This window comes from Stylophora pistillata, chromosome 11 (assembly GCF_964205215.1).
Source record: "Stylophora pistillata chromosome 11, jaStyPist1.2, whole genome shotgun sequence".
Classification (NCBI taxonomy): domain Eukaryota; kingdom Metazoa; phylum Cnidaria; class Anthozoa; order Scleractinia; family Pocilloporidae; genus Stylophora; species Stylophora pistillata.
This window is the reverse complement of record NC_142529.1, coordinates 22383887-22401427: the sequence shown is the minus strand read 5'-3', so window position 1 is coordinate 22401427 and position 17541 is coordinate 22383887. Positions and strand designations below refer to the sequence as shown.

Here is a 17541-nt window from a genome sequence, read left to right as displayed (position 1 = left end):
TAATAAAACAATTATGAGATTCGGTTTTCGCATGAGAGCAATAATGAGAGCGATAATCAGTTTGTGTTATCTGCCTCAGCCTTTGGCTACGGCAGACAACACAAACTTTGATCTTGATAATTATCGCTATCATGCTCCACTTCATCCAATAATTGTTAATGATTATCTTCAATCCCGATAGTTTTAAACACGACATGTCGCCGTGAATTGATGTCACTCATGATCACCCATAACGCACTGAGGGCCACACGGGCTCTTTTGCCCAACTCGAAAAAAGCGAGGAAGCTTTAATCTTCCTGCTTGCCTTTGCGTTTTACAACATTTTCTTTTTTTTAAGTAATCAGTCGTCAAGCTTAACACACCAAAACAAAGTTCTCGCTCACATTCATGCACTACTGGCCTGAAATTGTCCGCCTCTTGGGCGGCACTCCCCTCAACTTCCCCTATGGGATGTACCTTGCCCCCGAGGGGAACAGGCGCCCCTAAATCTCTTCAATTTATAGGGGTGCGTCTAAGAACCGTAAATAAAAATTCGGCACTGGATTGCCGCCTCCCCTGTGTTGTGAATATCACGTGCTCTCGTCCATGATCTCCTGTTCTATGTCAGCCAGTTGCCTCACGCACTGATCCCGTCGTTCTTTAATAGTCGCCACAATCTGCTCGTGTTGTTCAGGATATCTGACAAGATCCTCCTGCAATGAAGAGGTTGATCTTAAGAGCTAATTTGAGGAAAGGTACTTAACGGCACTTTCTAAACCCAGTACAACCTATGTACAACGGGAACTTTCAATTCAAGAGACACCAACTTTAGTCCTTACTGGGGATATGACTGGTAACCTTGTACCTTCATTGAAGGCATACTTCTCTTCAAGGGACACCTTTTCCATTCATAAGGGCGTACACTGATTCGAAGTTCCATTGTAGATGTTATTTTCACTTAAAGGAAACCTCTATTCAGGGGACAGTTTTCATATTGACGAGGGTGTCCCCTGATTGGAGGTCCCATTGTATCTGCCACTATCCTTCAAGGGACACCTCTGTGTGGGTGACATTCTCTCATTCAAAAGATGTCTTCTGGATCGCTACGTTTGACAATAGAGTCGTGTGTCAACTATAATAATGCCATGATCACAGAGAGGTAATCCTAACCTTTTGGATCGCTACGTTTGACAAGTGAGTCGTGTGTCAACTGTAATAATGCCATGATGACAGGGAGAGGTAATCCTAACCCTTTGGATTGCTACGTTTGACAAGTGAGTCGTGTGTCAACTGTAATAATGCCAAGATGACAGGGAGAGGTCATCCTAACCCTTTGGATCGCTACGTTTGACAAGTGAGTCGTGTGTCAACTATAATAATGCCATGATGACAGGGAGGTAATCCTAACCTTTTGGATCGCTACGTTTGACAAGTGAGTCGTGTGTCAACTATAATAGTGCCATGATGACAGGGAGAGCTAATCCTAACCCTTTCACTCCATTGATCTTCTTAGTGATTCTCCTTACCATGTGCTATACAATTCTTATGATGCAAGTTTGGAGAATTTGGTATTGAATCAACTAATAATCCAATAATTGATAGGACTATTTTTCTTTATTCTCATCACTTGTCTGTTTGACATTGTCTTGCGATTGTAAGGAGAAAATCTGTCTTGATCACTCATGGGAGTTGAGGGAAAAAAAAACTACAACTAAACAAAACACAATTTATCCCCACTCCCCAAACGTGGCTTAATTGTCGTGCTAGTGTACGAGATATTATTTTTCTACCTGAAAACTGGCAGCTACTGGGGTAAGGCTCCGCACCTCCTGGGACCTGTGAAGACGAAGGAAAAGAAACCAGAGCTTACACGTACACAATGTAGTCAGCACCGTAAGTAAAACTGAGCGAATAATTACTTAAAAAGAACGTAGTCAAATTTCTTTGATAAGCACTGTGCCATAGCTTATGAAGTAACGTAGCTTGAAAATGTTATCGGTTTCCTTAATGTTAATTGTGCCGCGTGAGAATAATATTTGGAAAAAATAGCTGTTTACGTTTAAATCATCCTGAACTGCGAAACCATGCCCCTGCCAAACATGAAAAAAATCGCTATCCCAAAGAACAACAGGGTTAACAACGCACATGACTGAGAGTTGGAAAGTCAATGCTTTTAAGTTACATGTACACGGATGTCATTATGCATTAAGGTTCTATATACTTCTGTACAGTAATGCATTAATTAGACCAAGTGCTCTACACAACTGCTTTATTCGAATATGATGAACTTAATCATATACTTAACAATCATTCCACAAGCGCACGTTGGATATGAGATGATAGATAGCCAACAAGGCGCATAGCGCCGAGTTGGTTTTAATCATCTCGTATCCAACAAGCACGAGTGGAATAATTGTTTTATTAAAAAAAAAACACCCCCAAGATATTAAACAAATCTTTTCGACTTTATTTTGTAAGAAGAAACCGGATGTTACAATGTACAGATTAGATTAGATACAATGAATATATGAAGTTCATATATTTTGAACTGCGGTATTAGATACGTATGATGCAGGATCCTCGCAGTAGAGAGCGAACTTCATATATTCATTGTATCTGATTTATCATCACGGGTTTATTACGAATCAACTTAACGGCTTGCTCCCAGTTGGCTTGTTAGCTCAATTGGTAGAGCGCTGCGCTAGTATCGCTGAGGTCAGTGGTTCGAATCCCGTACAGGCCTGTTTTTTTTCAGGTCTGATTTTCGCTATTGCATAAATAGCGCTCTCAACTGCGAGGATCGTGCATCATACGTATCTAATACCGCAGCTCAAAATATATGAACTTCATATATTCATTGTATCTGATTTATCATCACGGGTTTATTATGAATCAACTTAACGGCCAGCTCCCAGTTGGCTTGTTAGCTCAATTGGTAGAGCGCTGCACTAATATCGCAGAGGTCAGTGGTTCGAATCCCGTACAGACCTGATTTTCGCTATTGTTAGCGCTCTCTACTGCGAGGATCGTGCATCATACAGATATTAGATTATGGTATATTGGCTCATATACCATAATGGCTAAGCCTAAAAAAAGTCTTGAATTGCATTATCCAATGATCCAGATTTTAATAAAACGATATCTACAAATAATCACATGACTGCAGTCAAAGGTGTGCTAACCAATAGAATACAAATGATCTAATACCTGTGGCATTTATCCAAATAGGAAAAAATGCTACAGATGTCATTCTTATTTTGCAGGTGGTAATCAATGCGATTAAATACTAAATGGAAAAAACAAAGAGAATTTGTATGAAATCATCACTTACAAATCATCCCTCAACTGTTTTTGGCCATGTCTCTCAAGTAATTGATATCATGCTGGTATCGCACCACTAAGGAAGACCCCTTAGGGTTTCCAATGCCTAAAATGAAAAAAGAAAAAAAAAAACCACTAATCTGTCAACAAAGTTCTTCCAGTGACACATCAACTTATTACTCAGGGTTTTTAACATTTTTTTTTCTAGATAAAAAAGATGCAAAAGAAGTCGCAAGGTTCCTTTTCGTAAGGGGGGTTTTAGGGTGTGCTCCCCTATACATACAATCATACATACATACATAGGTTAATTGACCACTCCCCATAGGGGCTTTTCAGGGCCAACACCCACCCATCCTACCCAGGGGAGGACATCCACCACACAGCAATCTCGTGCGTGGGAAATTAACGTCCTCTACCCCTAACCCTGCAGGAGACGGGACCTACAGTTTATTCATCCCTATCCGAGAAGACTAGAATATCTATCTATTTCTTGATTATAGAAAGGTAGCAAATTCTCCTCACTTATTTTAAGACCATGAGCATTAGTCCAGCCGGGGCTCGAATCCTTGACCTCCTGCACAACACAATCCTATCCCCCCCCCCCCCACTAAAAAGAAAACAAGGTACCAAAAAGAGTGCTTGAAGGCTAGACAGACAAAATGAAAAGGTCTTGTGGCAGCAGAAGACCACCTGCAATCACCCATCATTGAAACCCCTGCTATTGCAGGGCACTTTGACTGTGTGTCATAAAACCAACTGTACAGTGTTATTACAACAGCCAATAATCTCAATTCATTCGAAAATTGGCAGCATTCTTTTAAACCACTAGCAGTACAAGGTGGGGCAAAGCTGCCAGGTTCTTCCTTTGTCGACAGTTACCTTGTAACAGCCTTTCAAGATCTTCAATCTCTTGTCTAATAATATCAGCTCTCTGCATTCCCTCAAAAATGCTAAAAAACAAATGAAAAGAAGCTTAAAGTGAGACAATGAAAACAAAAAAGGGAAAAATCACCTCTAAATTTTATCTTGCCATGAAATCTTCAGTGTATTCCAAAATGGATGCTACATACATTTATTTAATATCAACCCTGAACTACCATGAGTGATCAAGACAGATCTTCCCCTTACCATATCAATACAATATCAAGCGGACAAGAGATGAAAATAAAGAAAATATCAATTAGGAAATAGCTAGTTGATCCAATAGTAAATTCTCAGAACTTACATCATAAGAATAGTATAACAGACAGTAAAGAGAGTTACTAAATGGATCTTGAGAGTGATGGGGTTAATGTGAAAAATCATGTTCTTTATCCATGTACTTACTCATGTGAGGAGGAACTTGGCTCTATTTTCACCATGTCACTTCTTAAAAAAAAAAAAAAAAAGAAAACTCTTATGTTACTTAAAAAGTCAAGAAAAAACTGTTTCCAGACACTTGCCTCTGTTGAAAGGTTTACAAACTCCTTTAACTACTGGTATACCACAGAAAAACATCTATTCAAATGTTTCTGATGGTCTCCACGGCCACAAACTATAGTTAAAAATCCTGTTTAAGATCATTTCTCATAAGCAAACATGTTTCAAATGTACCTGGCCTATGATTGGCTTTATTCAAAAGTGTGCACGGGATTTAGACTGGCAAGCACAGATAAGTTTGCTCCCTCTAGGGTGTGTTGTTCACCTTCTTATAGAGAGTTCAGGTGGGGACACAGTAGCCTTTTAGCCAGTGCACTAAATTCTGGGTCAAGAGCTCTGTGTTTGAGACCTGACTGGGCCATTTGCAATGTGTTCTTAGGTAAATCACTTAATTTTCACAGAGTCTTTCTACCGAGGAGTGTTATTGGATTTGGGTGAACTGTCAGGGATGGGTGATGAAATGCGACGGTTAACCTTGCAATGGACTAATGAATAAAGGCTGAAAGTTTCTAAAGAAACTGTGGTGCTGCATCAGTGGGGGTAACAAGGTAATTTGGTTATATCAACTAAGTTTAAATTGTAAATTGGCCACCGCAACGAGTTAAACGAGCGACATCCTATCTAGGGGGAAGTACAGTCATACTTCTAGTTGCTTTATGCTTTGAAAACCTGGATAAGATCCAGCTGGAGGGGCCATTTGGCTCAAGTGCAAACTTTAACTTAGAGCAGGTTAAAATCTATTTCATCAGTTGCGTGAAAAGAGCTTCAATTAAAAACTCTACTAAACCTGAATTATAATTGTCATTTGTTAAATTCATTCCATAAGACAAACAAAACAGTGGACCTGTGCTTGCATCTTCTGTCCTCCTCCTGAGAAAAAAAATTCAACAAAATAATGAAAAACTAGTTTGCAACAACAGAGAGATTTAACATATTTCTAAGCACTTCCTCTAAATAACCCCCGAGAGGGACATTTTTTGTCAAGTAGAGGCAACGTTTTACCATTGAAGACTTGAGGTTCTAGCTAATAACCTGATTGCTACATGTACAAGTACAAGAGTGATACACAAAAATGAATTGATAAGCTATAGGGGAATCCTTGTTTACAATATTTGTCTCATTAGCATAAGCAATTCAGTTTCTGATGGAGCTAAAAATAAATCAGTTCTGAATATCGAAAGGTCAAAGTATGATGAACTTGGCCAGTCAATACGAGCCTGATGCATTGAATACTTTTTGTGCAACACGGGTTTAAAAACTCAAAATTTTACATAGAATGTATGAGCTCATTAGCGCTTTTGCCACCCAGAAATTTTGCAGTTTTTGATGGACTATTTCTCCTTGAATATTACACCCAAAGAGCTAAAAATTTCACCATGTACTGAGGCTTTCTAGCTTCTAGCTAAAGAGCTGCCTGAAGTCAATTTGTATCTAACATGCTTCCTTCTTTACGCAAAGCCGAATGCAAATGAGCAAAAATGTAAACAATGACGTCAGCATGAATCTGCCTATATGTACAAATAAACACAAGAGATGTACATGAAACTATTTCAACTTAATTATTGTGCAAATTCCAAGTTCGTGGCATGTCATTAAGAGAGTTCTATGCACGGAGTATTTTAATCCTGTGGAGTATTTACAGTTTACTGTATATGACTACCAGCATCTAATTTCTCCTTAAAATATCACCCTGAATCACACATTAAGTTCACGAGATTATAGGAAATAATCTCTAACTAAAGAAGCTCTTGATTGTTAAACAAATTCTCCTTGTCAGCACCTCAGGAAATGTATAGAGAACAGTATGGAGAATATGCATACTGATGTAAGGGTGAAGAGGGTTAATAAAAATGCTTTTCAAACATTGAAATAAATGTTGTGTGCAGCTCAGTGGTTGAGCATCTTACCAGTTGTCAAAAGACAAGGCATGTGATCAGAAGTTTAAAATAATAATCATTATTTTCTGTGTAACAAAGGTGCATGTCAAAAAACATTTTTCATTATACTTCAACAAATGACTGGAATCTTGGTTTTGAGGGCTTGCATTTCTATAAACAATAAAAAGAATTTAATAAAAGCACTGACAGGATATCTACAGCTACCAGCAACTACATGACAGATGACTTACTCAGAACATTACTATGGTAAACCAAGTTGAATAATCTACATGTACAATTAAACACTGCTAATGGAATGAAAGTGATCAATCACAACTGACTTGTACTTAGTCAGTCTTAGAGCGGAAAAACATGACAGCAAAACTTGAGCAATCAGTTCTCATGAACCCTGGTTTCTGTGGCATGAAATGATGACGAGTATTCTACCTCCTAGATGGGATGCTAATCTATCCCCAGCACCTCCTCCCACCATGGGTGACCAAGACAGATTTTCTCCCTACAACAGCAATACAATGTCAAACAGACTTGTGACAAGAATAAAGAAAAATATCAAATAATGGCTGAACACAGTTTTTGTTCCTTTCACCATTTTCTCTAAGACCCTTGATCTCTAGATCGCCAAAACTGGCAGTAAGTTAACAATACAAACTTTGTTTTTTTGAAAGTTAAGATATGCACATTGCCTTTGTTCAACACGTTAAATTGGCTTCCCTTCTATCAAGAGGTGTACGTCAACAGATGCACATTAATTCTCAAGAGAACGCTCCATAAAATACCAGAATACCTGAAATCTCTGCTTCAACTGAATTCTGATGTTCACTCCAGAAATGCCCGTTAAAGGAATCTAAACCTACGCTGCCTCAAATATAACAACCCTACCCAAGGGGGATGAATGTTCACAGTTAGATCCATCAAAGACTGGAATAATTTAGAGAAAATGCTCAGAAACTCAAAGGACACAAAAAAGTTTCAAAAAGAGACTAATAAACACTCTTTTAAAAAGCCAGATAGAAACTAACAATTTCAGTGCGCCATTTTAGATTCTTTGTCAATTTTAATAGAATAACACTTAATAGTATTGTATATTATATAGGTACATAGGTAGAGGGCCACAGGATCATCAGTTTAACTACTACCACGTCCTACCCTCTTGAAATAAAGTCTATTGTATTGTATTGTATTGTATTGCAAGCTGACGTATGTGCCATTGCCATGGTGACATCAATAGATATAAACAGGCCTTAAAAACTGGTTTGTTTATTTGTAGAAAATTTAGTCATTAGAATTTCTTTATAATTTGCATGCAACAAGCTTGTAACATTACTCACAAGTTAACACCATTTTGCTAACAATTTAACAAAGAGATCTTTAGTTATCCCTTGATGAAGGTTCACTCGATTATCTAGAATATCCTTTGTTAAAAATTAATTTTTTTCAATACTCCAGTTACTTATTTCCTAAAGTATTTTCATGACAAATTTCATGAAATTCTAATGAGTGGTTCTCAAGAAATAGGCATATTTCCGAGAAAGCAATTTACCATTCAATCGCAATTTTATGCTTACTAAATATGTGCTGCATTTAACTGGGTTCTTTCAGTAACAACGAAAAAGCTGAGAATTGCTGGGTTCTTTGCACCATTAACTTTTCTAACATGTCTTTGTAATAAAAAATTAAAGCCCTCAATACACTGGGCCATCTATGGAGAAAAATAGCACAGATAGTGCGGATACATGTTGAGTAAATAAAATGACCACTCTATTGATGGCATGTTTGTTTTTTGTAATCCTTGTGTGAGCGCTGAATTCCATCAGCAAAAGCGCGTGCGAAAACTGTGTTCAGCCACCTTAAGCCACCATGTCTCCTACAACATCAACCCCCTACACATGTACCGTACCTTAACTTGCGGTACTGGAGTAAAGATCAACAGATCATCAGGCTGCTGAGTAGGTGGTACAGCAGGTAGCTTATCCCACACACACTCCTCTGACTGCATGCATGGCAGGAATACAAAGCTTTGTTTGGGTGTAAGTTGTGTTGGCCTGTCGACAGAACAAGATCAGGCAGATAAGCACTCTTTTATATACACCTTTTCAAACATTTTTAGTTTTTTGACAAAACACTCATATTTTTCTTTGCCATAAGTATTACACTTTAATTTATAGAGTACAGGGAGGGAAATGGTCAATTCACTTGATATGGAAAACTATTTTTGTTGCCTAGCTTACTGCCAAATCATCAGTGAATTTTCCAATGAAAATGGTAAAAGTATATACATTTGTAAAAAACATACCTCTGAACCTGGCCTAAACAAAAATCCTAACCAGTAAACAAGCCTCAGTTGTCAAATTATTGGTTGGTATAAATTATAAGGATTCCATACACGGTGGGATTCAAACTCATTTCCAAGGTAAGTTTAAAGTTTTTGACACTAGATTGACTTTTAATTTTCTTTGGTCAAGATTGTTTTTTATCTTTAAGATCTGAAACAATTAGGGGAAAATTGAATTCCATCTAAACTTTTGCAACAAGAAAAAAATTGGAGTCTCAATGAACACACTGTACATGGACATGTATCTCAGATTGACAACAAAGCTCAGAATATGTGATCACAGGAAACCACATATTTTGAAGAGAAAATAAAACAATGTGTGTACTCACCAGTTATTTGGCACATCTTCTGTCAGCCACTCTTGTAGAATTGTAATGTTCTTGGGCAAACACCTGTACACATTATTTCAAGGACAAAACACTTACTGTCAGCAATAATTCTGGTGTTGACGCTTCGACTCCTTGGAGTGACTAGCATCTAATTTCCCCTCACAATATCTTCCCTGAATTACATTTTACATTTTTACATTTATATACCGCAGAGTTCTATGTGAATATATTCAGTTGCGCCTAACAGTATTGTAAGGTTGAGATCGGGCGCCTCTAGCAGCTGCTTCAGTCCATGTAGCGATCTCACCTTCCCACCCATCCCAGTCCCTGGGGAGGACATCCACTACACAGTAATCTCGTGCATGGGAAATTTACATCTCCTACTCCTAACCGTGCAGGAGACGGGACCTATGGTTTTACGTCTTATCCGAGAAGATGAAGCAATGTGAGTGAAGTGTCTTGCTTAAGGACACAATGTCATGCCCCAGGCAGGATTTGAACCCAGGCCAACCAACCCAGAGTCCAGCGCACTGACCAATGGACTATACACACCTCACAATAATAAAGATTTAGTCACAAGAATAAAGGAGATGATCACCAACTAAGGAAGCTCTGGATTGTCAAACAAATTCTCCTTGTCAACACCTTAGGAAATGTGTAAAGAACAGTATGGAGAATATGGATACTGATGTTAAAATGTGAAGGGTTGAGGTAATCTACAGTTTACGAGGTGTTACGCTACATTTACTACAAACTTAGAATTCTCTTGACAAGTGAAAATTTAATGGCCTACACTATTTCAATTAAAAACAATTTGTGTTAAACCTCACCTGTCTTTGTACACTGAGGGGACAACATCAGAATCACAGCTCAGTTCGTCTTTCATTTTAACTGTACCACTGTCAGATTCTTTGTTCTCTAAGGGAACTGGTCTGCTCAATGTAGCATGTCCAGAAAATGGCCTCCACGGAAGGCCTGATCTCTGCCTTACATTTGTCTTCTCACCAACTCTCTCTGTAGTTATTTTAGCCTTGGCACTGAATGGACAAGGTTTCATTCCAGCCTGAGGTGGTGGCCCTCTGGAACTGGCAGTGAAAACACCATGCTGGGCTGCAGTGGGTGGTCTTTGGATGCTCACTTTAATTAAATTTAAATCCAAAAACAATAGTAAAATCTCACATCAGTTTTTATCGATGTATAAGATATTCCATCCCTAAACCACAGTGTTTACCTTACAAGACTTCTTTAAAACAACAAAATGACTACAAAAACAAGAAATATTGACAACAATATCAACAACATTTATATATATCTTTACAATTAAAAAGGTACCACCAAGAAACAAATTGATCCACTCTGCTATACTGTTATCTTCACGTACAGATTTCGGGTCACTGCTGTGGTTTTAAAAGCTCAAACTTACCAAAAACCCCTTGACAGCTCGTGCACTTGACGGCCTTTTGATCCAAATGCAAAATGGCGGCCTGAAAATCTCAGGCACGCGCAGAGAGCAAAATTTCGACATAATTTTTGGGTTGAAAAGTCATGCCCCACTTACGACTTTTACTTTTCTCTCTTTCTCCTGCCCTTTTTTTCCCCTCTCCTTGCCGAAAGTTTCTCCTCACTTGCTGGAAATTTAGTAGGCTTCATTTTGGTGTAGAGATTTTTCAGAAACTACTCATTATTTTCAACGCGCATGCTCGGAAAGTTAGGTGGGTACTGAAACACGATTTTCGTGCAGATTTTCAGGTCAAAGTGAAGTGACATGGTTTTTTGGCTATTTCTCCAATCTCCTTCACTCAATTGCGCTCATTCTGGTATCGTCAGTAAGATATTTTCAACCTGTTCAAGTACGTGCTCAAATTCGTGCTCCAGGGTTAAAAGTGATGACGTCACAAGGCGTAGAAAGGGTGTGGGTCCCCATGGGCGCATACGGGCGCACTGGACGTCAATAGGTTAATTTACTTACTTACTTACTATCTTTGCAATTAAAAAGGATCCACCAAGAAACAAATTGATCCACTCTGCTATACTGTTATCATCACGTACATAAATCCTTTACGCCCTTACATCAGTGTGCATATTTTCCATTCTGTTTTCTAAACAGTCCGATGCATGGTACACGTAATAATAGCATCGGTGAATCTTGTTAGAAGTCTAGAGCCAGGGCTAAAAATTAACTCCAGTGCTTGGTGGCCAGTTGGGCCAGTTAACTTGAATTCTTAGTCGCCCATCCCAAAAAGAAGTAGCCCAGGATTTCCTTTTGTTTAAAATGAAACACTCGAATAAATGCCCTATGGCCTTTAACGGAGCGTTAACTAACAACACAAAAAGGAATTGCTCCCCCCACCTCCCAGTAATGCCATTCCAGCCATTCATGATAAGATGTGTTGGATGTTTTTGTTTTTTAAAGTAAATAAAGTAAACTGCAATAAAGTAACTTTAACAATTTATTTGCACTTGTTATAAAACACTGTAGAAGACTCGTTTTTTAAAGACATAATTTCTTGCATGCAGTGACTGTGGTTACTGTGTTTTCACATCTAGGCGAAAAGTATGTTCGAAAAGCGAAAACATGTGTTTCGAAACCATCCCGCACGGAAGTCTGGGGGAGAGTCACGTGGCAATTCCAAAATGGCGCCTTGAATGTGGATCGCTCGTGAAAACACCCGGGTGAAAACGGCTCGGAATTTCCACTTCAAAACTAAAAATTTACTAAAATGGACGATGTTAGAGTCCAGGCAAAAAACGAAGAGAAAGGTAGTCCGATTAAACTACATATTGGGTTTTATTTTTAACTTTGTACTTCTCATAATTTACATTGCATTACAGCTTTTCGAGATTGTACATGTAGTCGCCCATCGGGCGATCAAACTTAAACTTTTGGTCGCCCTAGTCAGTTTTAACTCGCCACTGGCGACCGTGCGACCGTCAATTTTTAGCCCTGTAGAGCTACTTTACTTGCCGATCATTTCCGTTATTCTTGTAACCCTTATGTTTTAATCAGCTTTGTTAGTTTAAGGAGAGATTAGCTGCTTGTCATTCTTAGGGATTCATGGGTTAACCAACTAAAGTCCGATTAAAATACCTTTCGAATTGTATAGACCTCTGGCGATCTCATAAGCTTCAGAATCCATACTTCAGTCGCTACATTGTAGCTTTGACTTCGTTACAACCAAATCATCCACATTACATCGCTTGAACATTCTGTTCGAACCATCAACCCTCAGTTCTGATAACAATTATAATTTCACGTTACACTAGACATCAAGCGTCCGCCATGTTGTATTTCAGGGACTTGAAAGACCCCGGGGACTAGTGGCTTCAGTTGGTTAATGGTGTAAGCACTCTCCATGTGTATCGTTGAGGACGTTTAGGCTGAAAATCGTCTTTTTATCCCATCCCCCTTAAAAAAATCGAGGTCTCTGACATGAGAAAGCACAAGTGCTTTACTCATTTTTCAAAATGACTTAGTCTATGAAACTGAATGGAATCTAAGCATGTATGCTGATGACCATCAGCTTTTTGAAATTAGTGATAACATTGCTACGATCATGAATGACAACCTTAATGGAAACGCAAGAAAAGCATCTTCATGATATGACTCGAACTTACTCAAGGGGAACCTCTCCAAATACCATACCATGTTGATTAACAATAAACAAAGAGACAGGAGAGATGAGATAAAAGTAAATGTACAAGGAACTGACATTGATTCTACGAACAGTATTAAGTTACTAGGTGTCACTATTGACAACAAGCTTAATTTCAGTGTGCATATAAATATCACGTGCAAGAAAGCTAACCAGAGGATAGGTGTACTAATGAGACTCAAAAGTTAGTGCCCACCGTTGCTAAACTACACCTTTTTAAGGCTGCTATCCTCCCGTACCTCACCTACTGCCATCTCACCTGGCATTTTTGCCGAGCAAAAGGCAAGAGAAAACTTGAACGCACTTAGGAGAGGGGTTTGCGTGCAGTCTTCAGAGATAGTAAATCTACATATGAGCAATTACTTAAAAAGGCTAATTTAAAATGTCTATATGAAAGAAGGCTAGAGGATAGAGCTTGTTTGATGTTTAAAGTGAGGCATAATCTGTGCCCATCGACTGTTAAAACTTTGTTTTCATTGAAAAGTTCCACTTACAACCTCAGAAGCGCAGATTTCCACATTCCTAGATTTAATACTTTTACCTGTGGAAAACATTCCCTAAGATATATTGGCCCTTTGCTGTGGAATCGACTTTCAACTAACATAGAAACCTCACCTTCTCTACAATCTTTTAAAAAACAGATCTGCCTTAACTAACCTTTCTTCTAAATTAGAATACGATTGTAAGAACTGTGTTTCATGTAGCACATGAACAATTAGCTGGCTCAGGGAACGCTCTATGTGTTTATTTGATCTAATAATGAGTATTAAATAAGGTAGTTTAAACTTTTAGTTCTTAATGTTAATGACGTATTTAAATTTTATCCATTGTAAATAGTTAAATTAGTTGAATTTTAAGTTATTGTATTGAGTTTAGGCGTCTACTATTAGTAGAGGGTTTCTTACCCTCGGCTAGATCGCTTTGACACATACATAAAGTTTTTCATTCATTCATTCATTCATTCATTCATTCATTTATTCATTCATTTGCACTGACGCAAAAGATGCAGTTAGCTTGCACACAGGCTCTAATGGCACTGTACTGTGACACGATCAGTGAATCCCGCGCGTTGGGAGATCTACGTAACTCACGCGTGCTGTTCAAGCCAGGATGCTAGCAAGAGCCCCTTTGCGTGCGAGGGATGCATGTTTGGAGAGAAATGGCGAAATGTCGAATGCAAAATGTCTTGAAATCAAAATATTTGCTAAAACCACCTCATGGGTAATTGAGTGGACCCACGGTTCTTGGGTTCTCATCTCTTCTAACTCCAGTAAGGTAAAACTCAAAACCGTCTACAAACTGAATTGTAAGTTTACCAGCAGAAAGTTAATGGTAATTACTACAAGAAGATGAAATATTTCTATTATAAAGCTGAGCATGATTTCTTTTGTCTTTTGTACTCAGAACCCGATACGAGCACCCAAACTGGGAGGTTACTTAATTTTTATCAACTGTGTTGACTGTAAATTGGCCACTTTTGAGCGTTAGCACTTCGTCAGAGCGTTAGCTCTCAGTCGTCATTAGCTCTTCGTCCTTCGCTCTGGAGAAGGTTTAACGGTCGAAACGTCAGCTTCTAAAACTCTTTACGGTGGTCAATTTACATTAACAGCTCGGTTGATGGAGAGCGGATGGAAACTTCGGAATTGATGTCTCCATTCGCCTATGTTGTTCTCTTTATAGAACCGAATGAACTCAAGTGAATCCGTTAAAATGAGTCATTCGAAAGTTTACCCAAACATATTGTTGGAAAGAAACAGCTGTCTTGCCGGCGAGTTGTAAAAGAGTTTTAACAATGTTTGCTCTCTTCTCAATTTGCTCAGTGTTTCGTGTCCCTATTGTTTTGTATGAATCTTTTTGTTCTGGACAACTATCTTAAAATATATTGTGCATGTCAAAACAATTGCGATCACTATCTTTTCAATCTTGCTGTCCCTTTCAGGGCCCTTCTGGAAAGTTCTAATTCTAGTCGTTTGTAAAGTTAGCTTTCCCTTTGAGTCAAATGTGTTTGCAACCTCATTTATTTGCTAGTGTCCGTAACTGTCCAAGTTCTCTCTTTATCTCTCCGTTCTGTATTAAGTAGTGTCAATGTTGAATGAAGTACGCGAGTCAGCAACTTATTACCATCTTCATAATATACTATTTCCTGGTCATCTTTTTTCGTGTTTAATTTTTTCCCTCTTTTTTCATCTAAAAAAAAAATATGAAAAGTCAGCTCATGCTAGTTGTAATACGCAAAGAGCTTTAAGTGTTGAGGACTTAAAAATTTATCTAATCTTCGACAGATTAAAATACAAATCGAATACAAATGTGCTAGATAGTGACCTGTTGAGTTACACGGCGCCAGATAAAAAAAACAAACAAACAAACAAACAAAAGTGTGTGACTTGCCAGTTAGAAACTGTAGTAACAACTTCATTTCCCAAGATTTTAATCGTAACATTCAACAAAGAATGCAATCTGAGGGAGAAATGTAAATGTCAACAACAACAACAACAAAAAGCAAGCTTCCGAATGATGGATATCATTATAAATTTATCTTCACGTTCCAAATGTTAGTCTCCCTCGCAGCCGTTTTTTTTGGATGTCACGCAACGCTCCCCCATAAGAACGGCTGCTGACAACCGAACTACATTCCTTTCTCCGAATTGGCCAATCACAGCTCGGGTTCCATTTTCAGGAACCTTTTCGCGCCAGACTCACCTTTTGAGACTCGTCCAATCAGATATCGTTTTCTATCGCGATCCTCATGTGGAAAACACAAGACAAATGGCGGTGCTTGAAGGAGCTTGCAAAGCGTCTTCAAAGTTCAAAATTTTCGAGCTTAATGCTCACCAGAAGCTTGCAATTAGAAAAGTTTTAGTCAAGAAAGATGTTTTTATGAGGTTCATATATTTTGAACTGCGGTATTAAATACGTATGATGCACGATCCTTCGCAGTAGATAGCGCTATTTATGCAATAGCGAAAATCAGACCTGAAAAAAATCAGGTCTGTACGTAGATGTTTTTGTTAAGCTGCCTACAGGATCCGGAAAATCGTTAATATATCAAGCACTCCCGCTCGTGTTTGACCAAGTTACCGATGAAAGTGGTCATATTATTGTTATTGTTGTTGCGTTGTACCAACGTGCGGAAACACTCGATAATTCGGGCCGATTTCCTGTACCGGTGATAAGAAGCCACGAACATAACTAATCGGGTTCGCTACAGCTAGCAGCGGACTGGCAAATGAAGAAGTACAAATAGTGTAGGAGACGTTGGCCGACCTAAATTGCTTTGTTCTCGAAGCCTTCGCCCGGTTTGTTGACGGAAAGCACGCGCTTTTTTCCTCCTGATCTCCATGAGCGTCGGTCGAAGCAAGCGTTTAGCCCTTGGCCTCGATAGAAAGGCGTCTTGTATTTCGTTTTGATTATTGATGTAATTTACTGTTTCTTATATATTCTGACTTTTTTAATCTGTTGTAAACTCTTGAAGTAGTGCGAATAAAGAGTTTCAGTTCAGTTTTTAGCTTCTTCTACTTTCTCAGTTGCTCGCTGAAACTTTAACAACCGCTCAAACAATCTAGCGTTCGTGTCGTTGGCGTAGCTGTTGACGTCTATGTTAAGCGTAGATTCTATAATTTCAACGAAATTGTGAGAACTTTTCCCAAAAATATATACTCTATCTCTACCAGGGCACAACGATGAACATGTGAAACATTTTGAGCTCTCATTGACAAAGTTCTTCAGTGTTTCTCCCGACATGATAGCTAGATCATCTGCCACATCCACATTTTCGCGTGAAACCTTACGTCATTCAGATTTTCTGGTATGTGATTGGTCTGTTCAATAGACCGCGAACAAACCGCAAGGACAATGAGAAAGGAATGTAGTTCGGATGTCAGCCGCCGTTCTTTTGGGGGAGCGTTGCGTAACATCCAAAAAAACGGATGCGAGGGAGACTATCCAAATGTAAGACTGTGGTATTCTTTCGTGGTAACCAACACATACAGATCGTCCGACGGGCTGAATTTCCGCTGAATTTTCAAAATTAACAGATGGGAAAGAAAACGATCACAAATTACCTTCACAAAAATGAGTATAAGCGCCCTGATATGATCATAATCACAAACTGCGTTTTAAATCTTCCATTCATCTTTGTATCCATGTTTAGTAATTAACTCCCTGGTACTAGCTGCCATAGTGAATACACCTTCCCTTCGATCGCCGTCTATCATGTTCCTCTACAACCTGGCTACATCAGATCTTCTGATTGGATTTGCAGCACAACCGCTCTATATCTCTTCAGTATGAGCGAGCTAACCAAACCTAGTTTTCTGTTTCTCTATTTGTTACTTTCTATAGTTTCTTGCATAAGGATTTATCTAATCATTTGTCACCATCGGTTATAAATTCGCACTCAACAAATTCCCGCAGGGCTAAAAATTAACTCCAGTGCTTGGTGGCCAGTTGGGCCAGTTAACTTGAATTCTTAGTCGCCCATCCCAAAAAGAAGTAGCCCAGGATTTCCTTTTGTTTAAAATGAAACACTCGAATAAATGCCCTATGGCCTTTAACGGAGCGTTAACTAACAACACAAAAAGGAATTGCTCCCCCCACCTCCCAGTAATGCC

General features: G+C 38.7%; 1 protein-coding gene across 2 annotated transcripts in view; it reads right to left on the bottom strand.

Moving 5' to 3' along the window:
• Nucleotides 1–12735, bottom strand: part of LOC111347268 (uncharacterized) — a 111013-nt gene extending 98278 nt beyond the window's left edge. The window contains exons 1-11 of one of the 2 annotated variants that reach the window (XR_015993488.1): nt 12367–12735; nt 10109–10415; nt 9279–9341; nt 8515–8659; nt 6726–6767; nt 5564–5589; nt 4627–4668; nt 4180–4250; nt 3311–3406; nt 1770–1815; nt 602–692 (exon numbers count right to left, since the gene is read on the bottom strand). Coding sequence is in view for 1 of the 2 variants with exons in the window: in XM_088739612.1 (XP_088595738.1) it covers nt 4180–4250; nt 4627–4668; nt 5564–5589; nt 6726–6767; nt 8515–8659; nt 9279–9341; nt 10109–10415; nt 12367–12415 (745 nt within the window). In the remaining variant the exon portion in view is untranslated. Of the gene's footprint in view, nt 1–601; nt 693–1769; nt 1816–3310; nt 3407–4179; nt 4251–4626; nt 4669–5563; nt 5590–6725; nt 6768–8514; nt 8660–9278; nt 9342–10108; nt 10416–12366 lie in introns of those variants that run through there. The other variant, XM_088739612.1, reaches the window with a different exon arrangement.
• Nucleotides 12736–17541: the final 4806 nt, after the last annotated feature.